The sequence below is a fragment of the Protobothrops mucrosquamatus genome, unplaced genomic scaffold, assembly GCF_001527695.2.
Source record: "Protobothrops mucrosquamatus isolate PMUCROS unplaced genomic scaffold, P.Mucros_1.0 scaffold2566, whole genome shotgun sequence".
Taxonomy (NCBI): Eukaryota; Metazoa; Chordata; class Lepidosauria; order Squamata; family Viperidae; genus Protobothrops; species Protobothrops mucrosquamatus.
This window is the reverse complement of record NW_015388624.1, coordinates 65,163-91,075: the sequence shown is the minus strand read 5'-3', so window position 1 is coordinate 91,075 and position 25,913 is coordinate 65,163. Positions and strand designations below refer to the sequence as shown.

The following is a 25,913-nucleotide window of genomic DNA, read 5'->3' as shown; positions in this document are numbered from 1 at the left end:
AAGGCCGATTGGAAACAGCGAGGAACCAGCCCCTGCCGCATCGGCCCCATCCCCTGGGTGCATGCTGGGGAGGTGTCACCCTTTGTGAGGAATGAAGAAATGCACCATCGCCTGGAAGTGGCCAGCAAATGGCCCTCACCTACTTCACATATCCGGCTTCATGGGCTCCGGCGGAGGGGTTTCAGCAGGCAGTGAGGCGCCTCCAGTGGACCATGCCTTGGCGCTTGCCCCGGTCCCACCCGCTTCTGCCAGAGACCCTCAGATCTGTCCCACTCCTGCCCAGGCCCCCACAGGCACCCTTGACGCGAACGATGTAGAGCTGGCCATGCCCACCCAATAGGCCGCACCCACTCCATCCACACCCACCCAGTAGGCCACACCCACCCGGCCACCCGAGGGCAACTGCAATGCTGATGTGGCCCTCAATGAAATTGAGTTTGACACCCCTGGTATAAGGTCTCCTGCTTCTTCAAGGGGTTGGACTAGAAGACCTCCAAGGTCCCTTCCAAACCCTTTCTGTTATTCGGTTCAATGCTTCAGGATGGTAACAAGGAGCAAAGAGCAGTTTGTCCCTTTCAGAATCTGACTGCACCTAAGGAAGAATCAATTATATAGATGTCATGAATTATTTGGTGGTCCTTTAACTGTGTGACGAATGAGTAAGGAAGCAGATTTTTTTTCTCTCTCTCTCTGCCACGATGCATTCTAGGGCAACATTCTTGTTTTTTTCTCCTAGAAATGAATTAACCTTTCACTTAAATTGGAATAAGAAAAGAAAGGGACTAAATGGTTGATCAGAAAAAAAAAGTACCATTGGGTTGGTTGGCATGCAGCCCTAAGTCACAATGTGGTTGCTTATTTTTCATGTAGTAGGAAGCTCAAACCAAACTTGGTTTAACATTCTAGTTGAAGGTTGAGTTCATTGTCCTGTTATTATTCCCTACAATTGGTAGTTGGGAGATAGAGAAAGCTTGGAGGCCTCGTGATTGCGAGCCGTTGATGACTTCTCCTCCAGTACCATCAACTTGTCAAATCCCATATCTAACAGTCTTCATCAGATCTTCTGGTAGCAGTTTCATTAAGGCAGGGGTGTCAAACTCAAATTTCATTGAGGGCCACATCAGCATGGCGGTTGCCCTCAGGGGGCCAGATGGGTGTGGCCAAGGTGGGTGCGGCCTACTGAGGGCGTGGATGGAGTACGTGTGGCCTACTGGGTGGGCATGGCCAGCTCTACATCGTTCGCGTCAAGGGGGCCTGTGGGGGCCTGGGCAGGAGTGGGACAGATCTGAGGGTCTCTGGCAGAAGAGGGTGGGACCAGGGCAAGTGCCAAGGCATGGTCCACTGGAGGAGCCTCACTGTTCCTCTCAGGCCATGCAGGGGGGTGTTATGGAGCTAAGACTGAATGCGTTTCAGCATAGAGGGCCACCACAAAATTGTACATTGGCTCCTGGCCGGCCTGGGCCTGGGCCAAGGCAGAGGGGGCCGTTCCCTCACTGTTTCCAGGATGGCTTCGTGGGCCACATGAAACCACTTCGGGGGCCGCATTCGGCCCCCGAGCCTTGTGTTTGACATGTCTGCATTAAGGCATCATTTGCGGAAAACTTCCTTTTTCAAGTCCTACAGTAAATCTCTCATCCAGGGTTGGCAGACGTTAAAGTTCTCTCTAATGAAAGTAACCGAAAGGGAACGCTAGACATCGTTTCTTATTAGCCAGTGAAGGAGCGAAAAGGGGAAATACTGGTGACCGGCCCTGATTAAATAGATTTCTGTTTGAAAGTGCAGCAATGAATGTTCTTCAAAGTTCTGATTTTCGAAGCACGTCCCTCTCTTCTCACAGAATGGCTTCCTGCCGACTGCTGCTCATTTATTTATCTTTTCCTCTGGCAGTTCCACCTCAGATTGGGGAGAATGCTCTCCTGTCTTCTGTGGATTCGTACAAGTATGGCTCCACCCAAACTCTGACGTGTACAGTGTATGCGGTCCCAATGGTGAGCCACATTCAGTGGTACTGGCAATTGGAAGAGGAATGCACCTTCAATCCACAGTAAGTAGAACGCCATTTTCCCACCTTTGATTTGATACGATTATATTGCGTTGGTGGACTTGTTTAGATCTCTCTTCACAAACCTGTCCTCCTCTTCTTCTTTTTTTAAACAAATTTTATTGGTTTTTTTAGTTCTTAATACAAAGTGCTCGAGACACACCGTGGTGCTGGGGCAATCAAAAATTCAAAAACAAAGCATATATAAGTAACTCAATCAGTACATCAAATATTCCCTCTCTATTTCCCTCAAATAGCTTATATATTTAAAATAGTCTATTTCTAACTTAAATTTCTATTTAATCCTAGACCTCTTTTAGAGCTTTATGCGATTACAAGACCATAATCAAATTTAACTGTAAATACACACATTATCAGTTCAGGTATCCCTTCCAAATATATCCTAATTCTTTGATTTCATCATAAATCTTATTTCCACTAATATCTCCTAGTTAAGATAAAATATTAATCTATCCTATATATATCTAATCCATCAATCAATCGATTTTGAGCTAAACAAAATAATATCAACCTTAAATCATTTGAATCCCTTAAACAAAGTTCTGATTTCATCCAATTAATTATCAAACCTAATAATATCCATATTATCAAACAAAACACATCATCTTATTAGAATCACATTCAATTAATTATTAGTTCAAATCCCGATCTAGAACATCTCTTCATTTTTCTTCATTCCATTATATAATAATTTTCATGCAAATAAGCCTATTAATCCAAAATATACATTCTTACTGTCCTCTTCTGATCCTTCGGAAAATTCTTCCCCCGGAAGTGAGGCAGCCTCCCCCTTCTCCTGGTCTTCTGAAAAGGGGTTAAAACATGGTTCTGTAACCATGCTTGGGGAACCCAAAAGAGTCGTGGGGTTGATTAGTGTCACAAGAGCCCTTCCTTTGCCTTCGTCCACCAAATTTTAACAGGGTTAATCTTGCCTTCTTAATATGTATATGTGAGAGTCAAATTTTTGAGTTATTTTTTTTTTAAATTATAATTTTAAATAATTTTAAAAAAAATTAACTCAAAAATTTGACTCTCACATTTTAATTTCTTATATATACAGTTTTATATGTCAATGTTTTATTGTTTTCACCACCCAGAACCTCTCTTTGAGAGAGATAATAATAATAATAATGATGATGATGATGATGATGATGATGATGATGATGATGATGATGATGATGATGATGATGATGATAAAGTTGGAAGGGACCTTGGAGGTCTTCTAGTCCAACCCCCTGCTCAGGCAGGAAACCCTATACCATTTCAGACAAATGGCTGTCCAGTCTCTTCTTAAAAACTTCCAGTGTTGGAGCATTCACCGCTTCTGGAGGCAGGTTGTTCCACTGGTTAATTGTTCTAACTATCAGGAAGTTTCTCCTTAGTTCTAGGTTGCTTCTCTCCTTGATTAGTCTCCATCCGTTGCTTTTTGTCCTTCCCTCAGGCGCTTTGGAGAATAGCTTGACTCCCTCTTCTTTGGGGCAGCCCCTGAGAGATTGGAACACTGCTCTCATGTCCCCCCTCGTCCTTCTCTTCGTTAAACTAGACATACCCAATTCCAGCAACCCTTCCTTATATGGATGGTTTAGCAATGTGAAATATAAATAAATAGACTAATCTTCAACTAGGTCCAGTTCTGCCACAAGTCAAAAGCACTTAGATTCCTTCCAGTTTTATTGTCTGCCAGATTTTGGCTATAGATGACTGCTAACTCTCCACTTTGGAAGTTTTTATTGTTGTTGATACGTATGACAGATCTGTAGTGTCCCCCCGCCCCCAGTTTTCTTTTGGCTGGGTGTCTTATCTCTGTGAAAGTGAATGTCAGCGGAAGCCCCTTGATGGATGGTAGGAGTGATAGAGTGCAGCTTCTGACAAAAGGCCACTTCACTTCCCTTATCTGAATTTTGCACAAGAACAGACTTCCTTTTAGAATAAAAAAAGAAAGAAAAGAAAAAGGAATCTGTTTTCCTGTTGTTGTTTTGAAAACAACTTCCTTTCGGCCTTCTTCCTTTGGTGTCTTAACTATTTCCTATGTAAGGTTCAGTAGTCCAGAGAAATATGGACTTCTGCGTTAATCTTTGCCTTCCTTTTAGCAAAATTAGCCCCGATTGTTGATTTTATGAATGGAGGTTTATTTGCAGAACACTTGTTTCTTACCTTTAATATCCAACTGGGCAGAGCTGGCCCAAATAAGGAAAATTTACCTTGAGGGCCTTTGCACACGGTGGCAAGGGCGTTTAAGCATCATAGAGGAGTTCATGTGTGATCCTAAAATAGGAGATGCCGAAAAATATTGCAGCACATAAGACATTGTGCTGTTCTGTGTTATACCCAACCCGTTGAGGATGCAGTTCAGTAGTGCCTTGAATACTTGTCTCTGCTTGCTATGGCTTTTCTGAACATAGACGCTTTACTAAGAATTCTTGGAACTGAATGTTGCACAGCTGCAGGGCACAGACGTTGAGAAAGGAATAGCAGAAGAACAAAGTTTGAAGTAATAATACTAATACTAATACTAATAATACTAATAATAATAATAATAATAATAATAATAATAATAATAATAATAATAATAATAATAATAATAATAATAATAGAATTCAAACAGACAAGCACCTGCAACATAACACTCCAGACTTAACAATTGTCGATAAGAAAGACAAAAAAGTCTGGATAGTGGACGTGGCAGTGCCTGGAGGCAGCAGAATAGACAAGAAAGAACTGGAGAAGATAACAAAATACAGAGACCTACAATTAGAAATGGAAAGACTGTGGCAAAAGCAAGCAAGGGTAGTACCAATAGTAATAGGCGCCTTAGGTGCAATCCCAAAACAACTGGAGCACCACTTGAACACCACTGGCATTGACAAATTCGCTATTAGTCAATTGCAAAAGGCGGCCTTACTAGGAACTGCTTTCATCCTGTGACGATGTCTGTAATACCATCAAACATCCACATCTGCCTATCCCAGGTCCTGGGAAAGGACTCGATAGGTAGACAAAAATGCCAAATCCAGTCTGAACATCTGGCTGACTGTGCGATGATCCACAATAATAATAATAATAATAATAATAATAATAATAATAATAGTAGTAGTAGTAGTAGTAGTAGTAGTAGTAATAGTAATGAAGAAGATGATGATTATGATGGTGATGATGATGAAAAAGTTGGAAGGGACCTTGGAGGTCATCTAGTCCAACCTCCTGCTCAGGCAGGAAACACTACACCATTTCGGACAAATGGCTGTCCAGTCTCTTCTTGAAAACTTCCAGTGTTGGAGCATTCACCGCTTCTGGAGGCAGGTTGTTCCACTGGTTAATTGTTCTAACTGTCAGGAAGTTTCTCCTTAGTTCTAGGTTGCTTCTCTCCTTGATTAGTTTCCATCCGTTGCTTCTTGTCCTGCCTTCAGGCGCCTTGGAAAATAGCTTGACTCCCTCTTCTTTGTGGGGCAACCCCTGAGATATTGGAAGACTGCTATCGTGTCCCCCCTCGTCCTTCTCTTCGTTAAACTAGACATACCCAATTCCAGCAGCCGTTCCTTATATGTTTTAGTTTCCAGTCCCCTAATCATCTTTGTTGCTCTTCTCTGTGACCTTGGAGGTCTTCTAGTCCAACTCCCTGCTCAAGCAGGAAACCCTGTATCATTTCAGAAAATGGTTGCCCAATTGCTTCTTAAAAATCTCCAGTGTTGGAGCACCCACAATTTCTAGAGGCAAGTTGTTCTAATGATTAATTGTTCTCACTGTCAGGGAATTTCTCCTTAGTTCTAGGTTGATTCTCTTCTTAGTTTCCATCCATTGCTTCTTGTCCTGCCTTCAAGTGCTTTAGAGAATAGGTTGACCCCCTCCTCTCTGTGACAGCCCCTCAAATATTAGAACACTGCTATCATGTCTCCCCTGGTTCTTCTCTTCACTGGACTAGCCATGCCCAGTTTCGGTAACTGTTCTTCATATGTTTTAGCCTCCAGTCTGCTAATCATCTTGGTTGCTTTTCTCTGCACTCTTTCTAGAGTCTCAGCATCCTTTTTGTATCGTGGTGACCAAGGTGGTTTGCACAGTCAGATATTCTCATTGAGTCACTATATTCATAAAGCACATATAGGGAACTTCTACCTCCCTAACTCCATCTTCATCTGTCGAGCACCCATGGATCAGCTGATCCGTTAGCTACTGCATGTTGGAAGTAAGCTCTTAATGAGATGGTTTCATTTCCCTACTCCAAGTGATTCACACAAAGTGGGATCACTGGTGCATGGTTTTTAACCTCACTTTTCTGACAATTTATATTAATTAATTAATTAATTAATATAATATAATTAATTAATTCATCATTCATTCATTCAATTTCTATAGCTACCAATCTTAGTCAATGAGTCTGGGTAGCTTACAATTCAGAAAATGTATTAGTTAAAAATACTGAAAACTTTTTAAAACAACAAAGACAAAAACACTCAAAAGGTCTAAATTAAACGTATATAAGGGCAAGATATTAAGTGAAGTATTAATACCACTTTACAATGGCTTGGTAAGGCCACACTTGGAATACTGCATCCAGTTTTGGTCACCACGATGTAAAAAAGACGTTGAGACTCTAGAAAGAGTACAGAGAAGAGCAACAAAGATGATTAGGGGACTGGAGACTAAAACATATAAGGAACAGTTGCTGGAATTGGGTATGTCTAGTTTAATGAAGAGAAGGACGAGGGGGGACATGATAGCAGTGTTCCAATCTCTCAAGGGCTGCCACAAAGAAGAGGGAGTCAAGCTATCCTCCAAAGCGCCTGAAGGCAGGACAAGAAGCAACGGATGGAAACTAATCAAGGAGAGAAGCAACCTAGAACTAAGGAGAAACTTCCTGACAGTTAGAACAATTAACCAGTGGAACAACCTGCCTCCAGAAGCGGTGAATGCTCCAACACTGGAAGTTTTTAAGAAGAGACTGGACAGCCATTTGTCTGAAACGGTATAGGGTTTCCTGCCTGAGTAGGGGGTTGGACTAGATGACCTTGAAGGTCCCTTCCAACTTTATTATTATTATTATTATTATTATTATTATTATTATTATTATTATTATTATTATTATTATTATTATTATTATTATTATTATTATTATTATTATAATAATATCTGGCCAGTAAACCATCTTAGTGTATTGTAGGGAGAATACTCCACAATGCTCCACAATGAACATTGCAGGAAAAATTGTAATTTGCCACCTGCTGTTAACAATTGTGATGCCTTTTTGGCGATAATTTTGTTAGCAAAGCATAGATGTATAAGATGACAGTTCTTATGTTTTTCTCAGCCAAGCTGGAATCGGGAATAATCCCTATGCGTGTAAGAAATGGAAAACCATAGCAGACCGAAGAGGTGGAAATCAGATTGAGATCCTAAAAGATCAGTTTGTTGCTGTGGCTGGGAAAATGAAGGTGAGATATTGATTTCCTTATTTGCTGTTTGCAAAGCTGTTGGAAAGTTTGGTAGCAGGCCCTAAGTTGCTACATTGCAACTCTTGCTGTGCATCAATAAGATTTTAATATGATATGAGAAGCAATATAGAAATTATGATGATGACAGTCCTATATGTGTTTATTTGGAGTTAAGCCCCATAAGATAATGGCTTTTCTCTAGTAAGTTTCCTTTATAGCAGTGGTCTTCAAACTTGGCAACTTTAAGACTTGTGGACTTCAACTCCCAGAATTCCTCAGCCAGCCAGGGTTGGCTGAGGAATTCTGGGAATTGAAGTCCAAAAGTCTGAAAGTTGCCAAGTTTGAGGACCACTGCTTTATAGCTTCAAGCTGCAGTTTTATGCAACATTATTTAATATCTTTCTCTATTTATATTACAATTCTTAGGTCAATGAATCGACTCTTAGCAGGAAATTCATTCTGAACTCAATGGGTCTAAGTTTTATATGAGTCAGGGTTATGTCTGGAAAGATGTGTGCTGGTTTTTCAGCTTCACTTCATCTCTGGATTTTTATGGGCAACAATAAACTCTCTATTAACCATTGTTGCAAGAGAGTTGAGAAATGATCAACAGTTTTATTTCTATTCACCCCAGAGGGTAGTCAACTGATCATCTAAATTTCAGATGCCAATAGGATACATCAAACAAGGGTGGATCTGTGTTGCAGTAGAAGGAATAGCCTGGATAAACTAATATGGTGACATGTTCCATTGACTCATTTTTCAAGAGACCAGTTCACGATTTTAGCCTTAAACCCCTTGACTTTTTCTTTTTAAAATAAATGTATTGTTTAATCATAGAGCCCACTTGACTTTTTCTCTTGTAGACTGTTAGCAGCCTCACCGTTCAAGCAGCAAATGTGTCCACCTTGTACAGATGTGTAGCAAATAATAAAGCTGGAGAGGGTGAAAGAGTCATCTCCTTTCATGTAACTAGTAAGTCTTGCTTTCTGAACACATCTACCACATTTTTCTGAGCCTGCCCTCCTGTTGATTATGTGTGCATGGAAATACTTCCCAAATGAATGTAAACGATCATGGCAGGAAGGCCAGGCTTTTGGGGATCAAGGAACACCCAGTCTGTTTTGATGGGTTCAAAATGGGAAAAACCTTCCAGATTTGGGGGTGGATGTTTCAGAATTTGAAATGGGATGCCTAGGGTCAAAGGTCAGGCTTATGGCATCCTTCCTTAAACCTTTCTCAGAAGTTTAAGTTCCATCCACTCTGGTTGAAAGAATGCTCTTTTCAGCCTGTAGCCCAGTGGTGGCGAACGTATGGCACGGGTGCCAGAGGCGGCACTCAGAGCCCTCTCTGTGGGCACGCACACCATGCCCCAGAGATGGCAACCGTCCCTCTTCAACCAGCTGCCCACTAACTCGCCGAGGTCCCATGTGCCCGGATGCATCCCAGCATGGCTGGTTTCCCTCCCCCCTGTCCCATCCCTCCTGGCCTTGCATGCTCTTCTTTTTGTGAGCACGACCCACTGCATCGCCTCCTCAGCTGTCCGCCGTCCGTCCAGCTCAGAGGCGGCTTCTCTGAACTGCTGACGGCGGGCTGCGGAGCCCCAGAGTGGGGCTGTGGCTGCTGACGGACACTGTCGGCCCCCGTACGCTCGCTGGCCTCTGTGTGCGGGGGCCGATGGTGTCAGGCAGCCGCCGCCTCGGCCCCTGCCTCGCCTTGCCCTGCAACAATGGCACCCCCACCCTACCTCGCCTTGCCTCGCCTCACCCCGCAGGACGAGCCTCCTGCCCACCGCCCCACCTGCCAGAGACCCCCTGGATCTCCCCCAACCCTGCCCGTCCCCCACAGGCGTCCCTCCCCACGAACAACATCGAGGTGACCACGCCCACCTTGGCCACACCCAGTCTGCCATGACCACAGCCACGCCCACCCAGTGGGCCATGCCCACCTGGCACCCGGAGATAAATAAGTGGGTTTTGGGGTGTGATTTGGGCACTCGGTCTCTAAAAGGTTCGCCATCACTGCTATAGCCCATCCTTGAAGTAACCAGTAGTAATACAGTCCACTCATTTTCTCAATGACCATTTCCAGGAAAGTAAAAAAAAAAAAAAAAAAAAAAAAAGCTTAAGATGGCGGTCTCAATTGCTTGATCAAACCTTCCTTTTTCATACATGTGAAAAGGGGTGAGTGAGGCTTTGCCTGAGTGATTGTGGATGCTTTCCTATTAGATGCCTCCGAAGAGATCTCGGAATATTTCAATATAAGACTCATCAAACATTATTCTTTCTTAGAGCGTGACAGGCAATGGCTCTCTGATAATTTCTTTTAGATCGGGGTCCCCAATCCCTGGACTGCAGTCCACTATGGGGCCGTGGCCCATTTACAACCAGGCCGCGCGAATGGCAAAGTGGCACACGTGCGCACGCACAGCTGGACTCGTGCGAGTGACAGGCTGGGGCGCATGCCTGCGCTTGTAACTCGCACACTGCACCTCACACGGCTGGGGGGGGAGAGGGGAACCGGGCTGCGCGAGTGGCGGGTTGGCAGTGCACAGCTCGACTAGTCGAGCTGCATGCGTATGCGTATGGATGCCGGTCTGCCCCTCACGTGAGTTGAGCTGTGCGCACGCACGAGCCCACCGCTCATGTGGCACGGTTCCCTCTCTCCCTCAGCTGGGCTGCCAAGCTGCAAAGGTTGGGGGACCACTGCTTTAGATCCTTTCTGATTCTTTTCTTTTATTCTTATTCTTTCATTCCCAGGAGGCCTTGAGATCAGCCTTCAGCCTCAAGGCCAGCCTACTAAGAAGCACAACGTAACCTTGCAATGCACCGCAGACAAGCACACCTTTCAAAACCTCAACTGGTTTAAATTCAGCCCTCACGTTTCAGGGACTCGCTTGGATAGAGTTCCTATGCCTGTTTGCAAGAATTTGGAGGCCCTCCAGAAACTAAATGGCACCACCATGAAGGTCAACAGGGAGAACGTTACCCTGAGTCTCTTTCTCCACAATATCACCTTCCAAGATGGCGGGGAGTACGTGTGCATCGCTCTGGATAGAAAGAGTAAAACTCAACATTGCCATGTCAAACATCTCTCCATTCATGGTAAGCTCAATGCTGTGTGACCACCAGGGGAAATGTTGCATTCAATTTTATTCGATTTATTTCTCACCCAAATTGAATCCACCCAACAGTAGGCCAGTGAGTATAGTCAAGGCCATGGTTTTCCCAGTTGCAATGTATGGCTGTGAAAATTGGACCATAAGAAAGGCTGAGCGCCAAAGAATGGAGGCCTTTGAACTATGGTGCTGGAGAAGATTCCTGCAAGTCCCTTGGACTGCAAGGCGTTCAAACTGGTCAGTCCTAGAAGAGATCAACCCCGACTGCTCTTTAGAAGGCCAGATCCTGAAGTGGAAACTCAAATACTTTGGCCACCTAATGAGAAGGAAGGACTCACTGGAGAAGAGCCTAATGCTGGGAAAGATTGAGGGCAATAGAAGAAAGGGACGACAGAGAATGAGGGGGCTGGATGGAGTCACTGAAGCAGTAGGCATGAGCTTAAATGGACTCCAGAAGATGGTAGAGGACAGGAAGGCCTGGAGGAACGTGGTCCATGGGGTCGCGATGGGCCGGACACGACTTCACAATTAACAACAACAACAATAGCAGGCCAAAATAATAATATAATAATAATAATAGAGTTGGAAGGGACCTTGGAGGTCTTCTAGTCCAACCCCCTGCTCAGGCAGGAAGCCCTATACCATTTCAGACAAATGGCTGTCCAGTCTCTTCTTAACGACTTTCAGTGTTGGAGCAGTCACCACTTCTGGAGGCAGATAGTTCCACTGATTATGGATGAGGGGGTTCACCTGTGTTTCTGTATATGCTCCTAGCTTTAACTGTAGTGTCCCCCTAAATGCTCTACAGCCAGGACAATTAATTTTATTGGTAGACAAAGACTCTATATGGTGGACACAGAGAGCCCATCAGGTTTTATCCAATGGCAAGCTTGGAAATCACCCTATAATTTTCATGCATTTCCCAGGCTCCAAATAACAGGAAATTGTGCTGTTAGTTTCGACAGTCATTGTCCAAGGAGGCCACCCTAGAGCAATTTAACACTTAAGCAGTGATCATTGTACAAAGCCAGAAAATACAGATCAAAATGCAGCATACCAAAATAAATATATTTAAAGATTGTTCTCAAAAGTGTGTCTTTTCTTGCAGGTTTATTTACTGGGTAAGCCATTGGTTGGGTTGTGCAACTTTATGGGGCCAAAGGCTGCATTAATACTTGAATGATGTGCAAGAGACCACATTCCAAAAGTAGTGGGTGTTGCTAGAGAAAAAAATGCATTTGATTTCATTGACAGTGAATGGAAATCAAGTTGAGTTATTATGACTACATTCCAGATGCGTTCCCTGTTTTTTTTTTTTTTTACTTTAACCATTAAATTTGATCAGATTTACAGTATCTAGGGCAGTGGTTCTCAACCTATGGGTCGGGACCCCATTTGGGGTCGATCAACCATTTCACGGGGGTCGCCAAGCAAGGCTGTCCGCCATTTTTTTTGTCCGCCATTTTTTTCCCCTTTTCCGGCGGGTGCCTTACCTCCCTTGAGCTGGGCCAGCTGGTGGTCGGCCTGCTCCGTCTCTGCCGCTTGCCAGCTACGCCTCGGCCGGCGCAGGGGGCGGAACCACGCATGTGCGGCGCTCCCGGGCAGGGAAAGTCCTCAACTTACGACCGGTTGGGTAGTCCTCGACTTACGACCGGTTGGGTAGTCGACTTACGACCGGTTTAGTCTCGACTTACGACCGGTTGGGGTCGCGGCATTAAAAAGGTTGAGAACCACTGATCTAGGGGCTGTATTCCCATCTCCCAGGGATTTAGGTTGTGCATCTGAAATAAATTAGAAATTTAATTGACACGAACAAATTCCCTGTATTTATGCTGGAACATTTTGTGCTCATTCTGCAATTTTAGGAAAGAACTTACAGCAAGGCTACTAACCATTGTATATTCCTCCCATTGAGTCTAATGAAGCATCCATTGCTTTCAGCTTTGCCTTCCTAAAGGGGCATTTTCCAGGACCTGCTCTTAACATGTATATTTCTTGCAAACAGAACCAGTGGCACCCACAATTACAGGACACCCTCAGAATCAGACCACCAACATTGGCGAAACAATAGAAGTTGTTTGCACGGCAAGTGGGATCCCTTCCCCACACATCACTTGGTTTAAAAACAACAATTCTCTTATTGAAGATTCAGGTGAGAAAGTTCTCCTCTATCCAGTTGCTTAGGTTAAAACGCCTGTTGATGTTGCAAAGGTCAATTATTGCTTATCCAAGAAATACTTTTTTTCTATTATGTCTCTTAAATGCTCCTATCAGTCCTTATTGATCATTTAGTGAACAAAACTGTGATGTTGTTGGGAAGCAGAGTCTATTTTTCCCCCCCTGACATTTACTACCTCTCCTGCTGATGTCGGTCAGTTATATCTTTTAATAAGAGCTGCATTAATTTCTTGCCCAATTCTAACCCTAGTAAATCATCAATTTTATTCCCAAGGAGCATTATACAATTCATTTATCATGTTGAAGGGTTGCACCATGAAAAACCAGGGCCGTTGATTTATTTTTTGTGATTAAACAAAATGACTAAACAAAAAAAATTGACAAAAAGCTGATTAAACGAAAAATGATAAAAGATATAAGTCCCATCAGGAGAAATAGATGTCTAAAGTCCAACCAACTATTGCAGTGGTGGCGAACCTATGGCACGGGTGCCAGAGGCGGCACTCAGAGCCCTCTCTGTGGGCATGCGTGCTGTCGCCCCAGTCCTAGGCCTTCAGCTGGGTTTTATAAAATCTTTTTGCTTTAGGCCTCCGCTGCCGTGTATATATATATATAAAAAAGTTTCAATCAGTCAATTTCAACTTCTCGCGGGAAAAAAAAAGATCTTGCAAAGTTGGAATTGATTGATTGAACTTTTTAGTCCCACCCAGTCTGCCGTTACCACCGCAGCCACGCCCATCCAATGGACCACACCCATCCAATGGGCCACACCCACCCAATGGGCCACACCCACCTGGCACCCGACGATGCATAAGTGGGTTTTGGGTTGCAGTTTGGGCACTCGGTCTCTAAAAGGTTCGCCATCACTGAACTATTGGTTAATTATATTTACAGTTCTCAGATTGGTACTGAAATCCTGCACTTTGACTGGAAGCTTCTACTAGGCCTAGAAATGTGTTGAGCTGGTTTTACTCATATTGTATCTCCGTTATCATGACTATATATGTCAGGGCTGTACCTCAGCACAAAAATCAAGTCCAAAAAAAAACCAAATAGACTTTAAGCCAGAATTATTTTTGTTAGGAATAATAGCAGCAAATTATGGGAAAGACTGCATATATTTAATTTTACATGTACTGACTACAGCAAGAATTGTATTTGCCCAATATTGGAAAAATGAAAATTTACTAACTGAAGAAGTACTAACTGAGAAAATTTTACAGTGTGCAGAAATGGATAGATTGGCTTTAAAAGATAAAAGAGAAAGAAGATTCAGTGTATTTTAGAACATGGGATAATTTTTATCAATGGCTAGAAAAACGAGTTAGAGAGAAAGGAATGTGATATGTAACACTGAATATATATACTAGTAAGAAAAAGACTATTGAGCGATTAATTAACATATTGTTTATGATAATTAGTTACTATTCTTTGTTTTTTTAAATGCATGAATCCAGACAACATGCTGTTTGCTAAATATTAAGAATGTTATTTAAAAAAAATCCTAACCCTAACCCCAACTCTAACCGACCCCACCCTATTCCCAATCCATTCAATCAATCAGAATAGAACTGGAAGAGACCTTGGAGGTCATCTAGTCCAACTCCCTGCTCAAGCAGGAGACCCTATACCGGTGGTGGCGAACCTATGGCCTTCGTACCAGAGGCGGCACTCAGAGCCCTCTCTGTGGGCACGCATGCCATGCCCTGGAGATGGCAACCATCCTCTTCAACCAACCACCTGCTAACTCGCAGAGGTCCCACGTGGCCGGATGCATCCCAGCACCCATGCGCTCGCTGGCCTCTGTGTGCGGGGGCCGATGGTGTCAGGCAGCAGCCACCCCGGCCCCTGCCTCACCTTGCCTTGCGACAATGGCACCCCCGCCCTGCCTCGCCTTGCCTCGCCTCACCCCCGCAGGACGAGCTTCCTACCCAATGCCCTACCCGCCAGAGACGCCCTGGATCTCCCCCAACCCTGCCCGGCCCCCACAGGAGCAACATTGAGCTGGCCACGCCCACCCATCTGCCATGACCACCGTAGCCACACCCAGCGGGCTACGGCCACCCAGCGGGTCACGCCCATCCGGCCCGCGGCAATACATAAGTGGGTTTTGGGTTGCAGTTTGGGCACTCGGTCTTTCAAAGGTTCGCCATCACTGCCCTATACCATTTCAGACAGGTGGCTGTCCATTCTTTTCATAAAAACTCCAGTGATGAAGCACCCACAATTTCTGAAGACAATCTGTTCCACTGGTTAATTGTTCTCACTGTTAGGAAGTTTCTCCTTAATTCCAGGTTGCCTATCCAGATAAGCTCAGGTTCAGATAAACCAGCGGTTCTCAACCTATGGGTCGCGACCCCATTTGGGGTCGATCAACCATTTCATGGGGGTCGCCAAGCAAGGCTGTCCGCCATTTTTTTCCCCCTTTTCTGGCGGGTGCCTTACCTCCCTTGAGCTGGGCCAGCTGGTGGTCGGCCTGCTCCGTCTCTGCCGCTTGCCAGCTACGCCTCGGCCGGCTCAGGGGGTGGAACCACGCATGCGCGGCGCTCGCGGGCAGGGAAGGTCCTCGACTTACGACCGGTTGGGTAGTCCTCAACTTACGACCGGTTTAATCCTCGACTTACGACCGGTTTAGTCCTTGACTTACGACCGGTTTAGTCCTTGGGGGTCACGGCATTAAAAAGGTTGAGAACCACTGAGATAAATGCTACCTCCAGCTCCGTAGTTCAGTTATTCAAAAAGAAAAATGTAATGTGGAGTTTTAGAATGCTCCAGTTTGGTTTTCTTTCATGTGGGATGAGAAGGAAGTCCCAAACGAGAAATGCTTGTACCTCAGTATTTTCATTTTAACCACAGAGTCAACCAAGTTATAGCAAAATAAGTTCTTTGTCCTTCTTGTTGTGTCTGCTGCAAGGTATCGTCCTGAAAGACGGGAACCAACGTCTGACCATACAACGGGTGAGAAAGGAAGACGAAGGCCTTTATATGTGCTACGCCTGCAATGTCCTGGGTTGTACAAAAGCAGCTGCATTTTTTGAAGTGGAAGGTTGGTGACACTATGCATGTCCAGGCTGATGGGGGAAAGTCTTACTTTCTGGGTCATTTATCCTTAGAATTGGCTTAACTCTACTAGCTAACTCCTTAGAATTGGATTAACTCTGTTAATGCAAGTCCAGATGCTACTAGATCAATTGATAGTGATCAGCTGGAATGTTGCAGCATCTCCAGGGTCTTGTGATTTACATTCAGATGCTTGGCAACTGATTCATATTTATGATGGTCACAGTGTCCCAGGCTCATGTGAAGTGACCAAAACCTGCTGCAACCACCCAGCAGACGGGGGGAATAAAAACCAAACACCCCCCACCCCCGCTGGCAATCCTCAACAGAAATGCTCACAACAATGGAAACCTCGGACAGGCAGAAGAGTGCAACCCGGCGGGCAGGCAAATGTCTTGCTCGGCTGTGGCTTGGGGGGGGCACTTTTTTCAGTGCCATTGTAAATTCGAACAGTCACTAAGCGAACTGTTGTAAGTCGAGGACTACCTGTACTTTATCACTTTTTTCCTTTTTTATTTTTGGTCATCAAGTTTTTGACACCTTGCTAGGCGACTGGTGGTACTCAGATGTTGCCATATCCTAAAAGTGGTACAATGGGTGAACAGGTTGAAAAGCCCTGGTCTATCAGTCAGAGCAAAACACCCAAGCATAAATCGGAAAGGGGGCCTTTAATGCTGCAGTAATGCATTACTCACTTGGAAATGAGTATCCTCATCCTTGTTGATATTTAGTAAGGAAGCCCACTATCTACATAGCCATTTAGACTAGGACTCCTTCTTTAAATAGCTTCAATTCTTAAGTTCAGCGCCTAACATCATCTGGTTAAACCAATGACAAAGGACATCAAGCATCGGCGATCTTTCTTGATCGGCCAGATTGGATGATGGGTCAGAAGGTCCTTCTTGCGGCTGATGGGTCATTGGGTGAAATTTGCACTAGACTATCCATGGCTTGTTGAGACCCAAACCCTAAAACGAAGTGAATCCGGGGCCTATTTTGCATAATTTGGGTGAATTTTAAGGGGCAAAAGGCTTAGGCACCAACTGTCTCCTTAATCCCACCAAAGTATTAACAATAAAAATAAAAAATAGAAGCAGCAGTAGGAGGATGACATTTAATATTTAGTTCTACCCACTCTAAGGGGTCCAGCTTAATAAGATCAGATTTTAGTTCTTTGTTGTTGTTGTTAGTTGCAAAGTCGTGTCCGACCCATCGCGGCCCCATGGACAACTTTTCTCCAGGCCTTCCTGTCCTCTACCATCTTCTGGAGTCCATTTAAGCTCATGCCTACTGCTTCAGTGACTCCATCCAGCCACCTCATTCTCTGTTGTCCCCTTCTTCTATTGCCCTCCATCTTTCCCAGCATTAGGCTCTTCTCCAGGGAGTCCTTCCTTCTCATTAGGTGGCCAAAGTACTTGAGTTTCAACTTCAGGATCTGGCCTTCTAAAGAGCAGTCAGGGTTGATCTCCTCTAGGACTGACCGCTTTGATCGCCTTGCAGTCCAGGGGACTCGCAGGAGTCTTCTCCAGCACCATAGTTCAAAGGCCTCAATTCTTTGGCGCTCAGCCTTTCTTATGGTCCAACTTCCACAGCCATACATTGCAACTGGGAAAACCATCTCTAACTATGTGAATCTCTGGCTACGTGAATCTCTGGCTATGTGAATCTTTGGCTATGTGAATCTCTAACTATGTGAATCTCTGGCTACGTGAATCTCTGGCCATGTGAATCTCTGGCCATGTGAACCTCTGGCTTATACTAGAATAGTAAAGAAGAACTTGATCATATGTTTAACAGGACAGTATTGTAATCAGTATTTGTGCTCAGTACTTGTGTGGTACAGGATGATGGTGGTTGTATTTTGTCCCGAAGAAAAATATGATATTTTCTTGACAGGTTGTGGGTTTTTGTTTTTTGTTTTGGGTCTTAGACTTGTTAGGTGTTGGGCATCTAATTTTTTTTCTTTCTTGGACAAGAGTGCCCTTTAAGTATTTCAGCCGATGACCTGTTCCAACAGCTTTGGATCCTATCAATGAATCATGTCATTGTTTCTTCCCAGGGACCGATGAGAAAAGAAACCTTGAGCTCATTATTCTCGTTGGAACAGCAGTCATTGCCATGTTCTTCTGGCTACTCCTTGTAATCATTCTCCGGACTGTTAAACGGGTAATGAAACCAACTCTTCCCCCCTGTCTGTTGGCATTAGTCTTGCATAACAAATGAAACCTGACGTGTATCCTTTTGTCTGCTTCTCGGCTTTGTCTTGAAACCAACAGAGGCTGCTCCCCCTCTCCCTCTTTCTTGGGGCGTCACATTCCTGTAGAGCACTGAAGGCATGCAAATATTTTGCTTTTAATTGATGGGGAGGGAGAAAAATGGAGTCCTCTTTTCAGATATTAATAAAGCAAGTTTCTAACGATGGCTGATGGGTACATACCTCGTGGAGCCGTATTGGGAAACAACATTCTTGCGTTTCTGGCAAAAAAACAACAACAACCCACCACCCTTCAAATCTTAACAATGCTAGTAAATGTGAGAAATGGCAGATGACTCAACGGTTAAGTATAAGTGACTAGTGTTGATATTGTGTTTCTTTCAGGCCAACGGAGGAGAACTGAAAGCTGGCTACCTATCTATCATCATGGATCCCGATGAAGTCCCTATGGATGAGCAGTGTGAACGTCTCCCTTACGATGCCAATAAATGGGAGTTCCCTCGGGATAGGCTGAAGCTAGGTGTGGTCTCTTCCTTCGGACCAATATGTGTTTGTCCTGATAGCCACGAAACTAGAACTTTTTGCGGGTGGATATACAGTAGTGGTCAAAATTGTGGAAAGTGTACTTTTGAGGTTTGATGGCTAATAACACCACTTTTTTGGGGGGTGGTGGTAGTACCATAAAATTATATATCAATGGAAAGATAATTTAATCAAGAATGTAATGCAACAAAGTTGGTTCAATTATCCGTACTGTATTCTATGAAAAGTTATAGCCAAATAACCAGAAAAAGGAAGCACAATTTGCCTAGGTTGAGATCAGGTAGCTTTCCTTCATCTGACTGTAGCCAATGAGCATGAGTGTTTAGAGAACCAATGAGGGGTCATCTTGTTTTGGCAAGGAGCCAATCAGACCACAGTAGGATTCAGTGATTGATGTCATGTATTGAAGCTGAGAGGAGGACATTTGTCAGTGTGTTATGTGATCGCTATCAAGTTGGTTGGGGTTTTTTGGGGGGGTTCTTTCATTTAGTGAGCTTGTAAAATGTAATAACATTAAAGTCATGGTGCAAAGAGTTGACTGGTTGCCCAGAAAGCAATGCAAAATAGTATTATTAAGTGAACAAGGCTACAGTTATAAAAAAATTAGAAGAAATACTGGTGGAAACTTAACCAAAGGTGGCATTTCTACTGTACACTTTTCCCAAAAGGTTTCCACAATTTTGGCCACTACTGTAGGCTGGGGGAAATCACAGGACACTTAGAATGTTATCACATTTGTGCTTGGACCCTCCACTGGGAAAATTCTTAAATGCAGAACAGTGTATTGGCATTCCTAAGACCACAGAGTAAATTTGTAGACATTGTAGATTGTTTATAGGCTGTGTTACAGGCTACTCTTTGTCAACGGGTTCATGTTTGAGTTTCCCAGGAGGGTTCATGGGTTTTAATTAGCACTGGAAGCCAGCCAGGTCCCATCTTTTAGTTGGAGGGAGGTCATCAGACAGTCAAAGAGGAGTGTGGCAGAATACAGAAAAAGACAGGGCACATCATCAGTAATTTCCATTATTTCTGAGAGGTGAAGTCACTGGTAGTATATCATGTGTAGCAGTGAAATCTCAGCTAAGCCACACCCCAGGGAATGTGCCAAAGCTGTGGCTGTTGGAATCCATATCTTGAAAATGCTATTTAATAAAAAAGAAAAAAGAAACTCAAGATAACCAGAATACACGCCTTTGTCACAGAGTCGCCCAAACACACAGTCAGAATTATGCAGCTGGCAGCCAGGACTTTGTCATCGGAGGAGAACAGCCCTTCCTGGCACCTGTCTTTTCTTTAAAATGACATTAGGTGGGCAACTCTTGACCCCCAAGTTTCTGATTTTGAACCCTTGGGGCTGAACAAGATCACATCACCAGCATCGTTGCTTCTTCAGACAGAAGAATGACTTTGTTTAGCTCTCAAAGTGCTTTTTTTTTTTTTTAATCAAAAGGCAAGTGGACTGGGTTTTTTTTCCTTGAAGAAGAAAAAGAAGAAGACTGGACCAGTCATAACCGAGGAAGCTTCTTGGATGAGAAGAGAAACATCTTTTACTTCTTCTCCCTCAAGGAGAAAACATAGTTGCCTTTGAGACAACCATGACCTGGATGACTGAGAATCTCCATAGACTAGGCCAGGAGTGGACAACCTTGGCTCTTTTATGACTCGTGGACTTCAACTCCCAGAATTCCTGAGCCAGCCATGCTGAGGGGAAAGGGAGAGGTTTCCAAGCTGAGCCATGCTGGCTCAGGAATTCTGGGAGTTGAAGTCCACGAGTCATAAAAGAACCAAGATTGCCTACCCCTGGACTAGACTAAAGGAGTTGATCAGGATATTTTGTAGCTCCCATTTTGCTTCAGCTACAAACTCACTCGGTGGTCAAACACCGACTCGGTGTCAGTCCCCTGATGTCTACAGTACTGTTGGCTGGCCTCACAGGAACGTTAGAATATTAGAATCAAAATCATGTGAAGTATTAATACCGCTTTATAAATCCTCAGTAAGACCACACCTGGAGTACCGCATCCAGTTTTGGTTACCAAGTTACAAAAAAGATGTTGAGACTTTTGAAAAACTGCAGAGAAGAGCAACTAAGATGATGAATGGGCTGGAGAATAAAACATATGAAGAACAGTTGCAGATTTTAGGTATAGCTAGTCTAGAGAAAAGAAGAACTAGGGATGACATGATAGCAGTGTTCTAGTATTTGACGGGCTGCCACACAGAACGGGGTCAACTTATTTTCCAAAGCACCAGAAGGCGAGACAAGAAACGATGGAAACTAATCAAGGAGAGAAGCAATCTGGAATTAAGGAGAAACTTACTAACAGTGAGAACAGCAGAGGGCTGGACTAGAAGACCTTCAAGGTTCCTTCCAGCTCTATTCTGATCGATTGATTGTAGCTAAATAATAGTGGTCTAGTTAAGGGTTTTCTATTGACTCACTGGAGAAGAGCCTAATGCTGGGAAAGATTGATGGCAATAGAAGAAGGGGACGACAGAGAATGAGGTGGCTGGATGGAGTCACTGAAGCAGTAGGCGTGAGCTTCAATGGACTCCAGAAGATGGTAGAGGACAGGAAGGCCTGGAGGAATGTTGTCCATGGGGTCACGATGGGTCGGACACGACTTCGCAACTAACAACAACAAATTCTTGCCTGGATCTGCTGCATTTTGCTGCCTTCCTTAGACCAGTATAAAATAATCACACATACTCAAAAATAATGCAACCTTATATTTGATTTGATGACAAAGTTTTCATGGCCAGCACTGAAACAAATTTGCAGGGATCGCCAACTAGGATAGCGTTTTCCTTTCCTTCCTTCATCCACATTTTTTTTTAAGGGAATGGGTGAATTTCTGTCCTGCCATTTGGGGATGAATATTACTCTTTTCTTTTTCTCATGTATCCAGGAAAGCCACTTGGTCGAGGAGCATTTGGTCAAGTTATTGAAGCGGATGCATTTGGAATTGACAAAACAACTACTTGTAGAACTGTAGCAGTCAAAATGCTTAAAGGTAAGAATCAAGAATCTCTATACTCACCCAACAAGGAAGTGATGATAAGCAAAAGTAAAAGTTACACAGATTATAATTCTTGGATGAGGAGAATTGTATTTAGATGGTTTTAGCAGTTTTAGGGATGGAAGAGGGTCTTCTGCTCTATTCTTTGGTTCAGACAATTATCCATAATTACCAAAAGGCGGGTAATGTGTACAATCTGACTGTATTAACAGATGCATTTCTGCATTTCCCATCTACTCTGGGTAATTATTAGCTGTTGCTGGACAGTGTTTTACACACTACAAATCTCTTAATATTAGCAAGCATGTAACATCTAAACCAGGGGTGTCAAACTGCCGGCCCGCGGGTCAGATGCGTCATGGCGAAACCGCGCCCACCCCATTGCCGGCAATGGAAAAAAAGTCGTGATACGTCGCGACACGTCACGGGACGTTGCGAGTTTGACACCCCTGATCTAAATGGAAAGAATATAGCCATTTTCTGACCAATGGACAAATTCCAGGGCTGAAATCTTAGCTTGCATAAACTTTCCTGGAGGGGTTATGCATGATAGCTATGCTATCATTTTCCTTACCCGTGGTATTTGTATATGTAAATTCTGCAAACCTTTTACACATGGACTAATGCCTAGTTCCTATGCACATTATGCACATTATCTATGCAGTTTCTAATAACAACAAATCTCTATTAATCTTGCTCACAAATCTTGATAAAATACTATTTTGATCTCTATTGTGGTTTGACTCAACCCCTCCCCCACACCATTTAGACTTGTCTACAGTAATTCAACCTACTGAAATGTGAGAGAATAGACGTAAAATAGAGGTGTTAATTTCTCCAAGGAAAGTAAAAGATAGAGTGGCCATTCCTATAAGATGCTTTAGTAAATGTGACTCGAGGTTTAGAGCAGACTTTTAAGGGTGCCTGTTTATCTTATGTTGCTGCAAGGAAACTAGATAGACCCAATGGATTTTGAAATTCTTCCCTACCTTTGAAATGGAAGTTGGCAGCTCAGCTAACTGAGGCCCTTCTGATAAATTGCAACTACAGTCTATAGAATTCAGTTTATTACTGCTATTATTTCTGTGCTTTTTCTTTGCAGAGGGTGCAACGCACAGTGAACACCGAGCATTGATGTCTGAACTCAAAATTCTTATTCATATTGGCCATCATCTCAATGTAGTCAACCTACTTGGAGCTTGCACAAAACCCGGAGGTGAGTGTGGCTACTCAAGATCATTTCTGATGTATCTTAGAAACTGGATTAACTGAGTTTACTCTGAATGGATGAGTGAATGAATGGATTGACATGACAGCTCCCCTTGTAGACCTTTTTTGGAGTTCAGCAATGAAGAAAAAAGATACAAAACGAAGCAGGTATAGTGTAGGGAGTACCTTGCTCAATGGTAGTAACTGTGAGAGGGACCTCGGAGTCCTAGTGGACAATCACTTAAATATATGCCAGCAGTGTGCTGCAGCTGCCAAAGGGGCCAACACAGTGCTAGGCTGCATTAACAGAGGGATAGAATCAAGATCACGTGGAGTGTTGATGCCACTTTACAATGCCTTGGTAAGGCCACACTTGGAATACTGCATCCAGTTTTGGTCATCAGGATGGAAAAAAGATGTTGAGACTCTAGAAAGAATACAGAGAAGAGCAACAAAGATGATTAGGGGACTGGAGGCTAAAGCATATAAGGAACGGTTGCTGGAATTGGGTATGTCTAGTTTAATGAAGAGAAGGATGAGGGGTGACATGATAGCAGTGTTCCAATATCTCAGGGGTTGCCCCAGAAAAGAGGGAGTCAAGCAATTTTCCAAGGCGCCTGAAGGCAGGACAAGAAGCAACGGGTGGAAACTAATCAAGGAGAGAAGCAACCTAGAACTAAGGAGAAACTTCCTGACAGTTAGAACAATTAACCAGTGGAACAACCTGCCTCCAGAAGTGGTGAATGCTCCAACACTGGAAGTTTTTAAGAAGAGACTGGATGGCCATTTGTCTGAAATGGTATAGGGTTTCCTGCCTGAGCAGGGGGTTGGACTAGATGACTTCCAAGGTCCCTTCCAACTTTACTATTATTATTATTATTATTATTATTATTATTATTATTATTATTATTATTATTATTTATTATTTAACCGAAAACTTACAGAGAATTAGTCAATGAGGCAGGTTGATGACTGCTTAATACTCTTGTGCCTTCCTATCTGAAGGCTTGTGTAAGATTCTGTCTGATGATGGTTGACCTATTTCTGTTTTAATATTGAACATGCTTTGGTCTGTTTTCATGATCTGACTTTTTTTTCTCACTGTACTTTGTTCAGGTCCACTCATGGTGATTGTGGAATACTGCAAGTTTGGGAATTTGTCTGTCTACTTAAGAAGCAAGCGAAATGATTTTGTTCTGTGCAAGGTGAGGTTTCGCAATCTTTACAGCCATTCACTGTATTCATGATGAGATTTGTTGAACTTTGTGTGACATAGAGGCTAAAGCAGACACGTCAAACACAAGGCCCGGGGGCCGGATGCGGCCCGCGAAGTGGTTTCATGTGGCCCGCGAAGCCATCCTGGAAACAGTGAGGGAACGGCCCCTTCTGCCTTGGCCCTGGCCCAGACCAGCCGGGAGCCAATGTACAATTTTGTGGTGGCCATCTATGCTGAAACGCATTCAGTCTTAGCTCCATAAGCCCCCCCTCCGCATGGCCTGAGAGGAACAGTGAGGCTCCTCCAGTGGACCATGCCTTGGCGCTTGCCCCGGTCCCACCCCCTTCTGCCAGAGACCCTCAGATCTGTCCCACTCCTGCCCAGGCCCCCACAGGCACCCTTGACGCGAACGGTGTAGAGCTGGCCACACCCACCCAGTAGGCCACACCCACTCCATCCACGCCCACCCAGTAGACCGCACCCACCTGGCCCCCTGAGGGCAACCGCAATGCTGATGCAGCCCTCAATGAAATTGAGTTTGACATCCCTGGGTTAAAGCATTAGAACAAGAATAGAAAACTCAGGTTCTTGCCTGCCATCAGCCACAGACCTTCCTTTGTGGCAGTCATTCCCTTTTTCTACTTTTGTTACGCTCCTTTCACACTTTGCAATTATGAAGGGTACAGATGTGGAGAGCAACTGCACTCTTTTTCTCAGTAAAGTACACATTTAACATTTCAACATGAAGCCATTGACTAATCAGGATACACTCTGGGGCCTTCGCCAATATTCTTCCGGTACAATAGCATTTGCTTCCTTGAGAGTCTGTCTCTCATATTACTCAATAGTCCCAGGTCATCCACGATAGTTATCACTAAGAGTCTAATCCAGGGGTAAGCAACCTTGGCTCTTTTATGACTCGTGGACTTCAACTCCCAGAATTCCTGAGCCAGCCATGCTGAGGGGAAAGGGAGAGGTTTCCAAGCTGAGCCATGCTGGCTCAGGAATTCTGGGAGTTGAAGTCCACGAGTCATAAAAGAGCCAAGGTTGCCTGTCCCTGGTCTAATCCATGTAAAGCTCAGACATAAATTCCCTAGGACTGATTTCTGAGCAGAGCCTCCCATAAGCATTTTGCTGCCTGAGGTAAAGAGCAAAATGGTAGCTTTCCATGTAAACAAGCTATCTAGCTAGGCATCTAATCTTACTTCAGTATTGATAGTGGAAGAGTATCATTTGGGCACAGTTGAAGGCAAGGGCACCCAACTTTGGTCAAACCAAGGGTTATATCGATAGCATTTCTGCTAAAAAAAGGCAGACCACATTAAAATGTGGGACGACAATGGCATTCATTAAAGGAAGGATGAAGGTGGCGTAGATTAACCAATGATGTGGAATCTTTGCATGTGTGAAGCCAATACTGCATATAGCTCCAACAAAATCGTACTATCTCCTTTGCCATATTTTGTTGCATCTCCTGTTATGTAGCTTCCATTATTTACCAGCAACTAAAAACTTGCACCACCACCCCTCTTGTTTCTTGCCTTCAGAGACAATGATACAAATTTGATTGCCTCTTTTGCTCTTTATTTGTTTTAATTGCCACAGGCCAATAATACCAGATCTGGGCGAGGACACATTGACTTCTCTGCAGACCTAAAGAAACGCTTGGACAGCATTGCAAGCAGCCAGAGCTCAACAAGTTCAGGATTTGGCGAGGAGCGATCCCTCAGTGACGTGGAAGAAGGAGAAAGTGAGATTTGCCATATTTTTTTTAAGCAAGTGTTAACGACCGAAGTTGAAACGAATAACAAAATATATGAAATAAAACCCTCTATACACTCAAATAACCCGGAGAAATCAAGGATT

At 43.8% G+C, this 25,913-nt stretch overlaps 1 protein-coding gene across 1 annotated transcript in view; it reads left to right on the top strand.

The window, feature by feature from the left end:
- Window positions 1-25,913, top strand: part of KDR (kinase insert domain receptor) — a 64,130-nt gene that overhangs the window by 24,028 nt on the left and 14,189 nt on the right. The window contains exons 11-22 of the mRNA XM_029285940.1: window positions 1,888-2,044; window positions 7,365-7,488; window positions 8,355-8,463; window positions 10,248-10,592; window positions 12,612-12,758; window positions 15,699-15,830; window positions 17,904-18,010; window positions 18,444-18,579; window positions 21,512-21,616; window positions 22,725-22,838; window positions 23,948-24,041; window positions 25,667-25,797. Coding sequence (XP_029141773.1) covers window positions 1,888-2,044; window positions 7,365-7,488; window positions 8,355-8,463; window positions 10,248-10,592; window positions 12,612-12,758; window positions 15,699-15,830; window positions 17,904-18,010; window positions 18,444-18,579; window positions 21,512-21,616; window positions 22,725-22,838; window positions 23,948-24,041; window positions 25,667-25,797 — 1,701 coding nt within the window. The remainder of the gene's footprint in view (window positions 1-1,887; window positions 2,045-7,364; window positions 7,489-8,354; window positions 8,464-10,247; window positions 10,593-12,611; window positions 12,759-15,698; window positions 15,831-17,903; window positions 18,011-18,443; window positions 18,580-21,511; window positions 21,617-22,724; window positions 22,839-23,947; window positions 24,042-25,666; window positions 25,798-25,913) is intronic.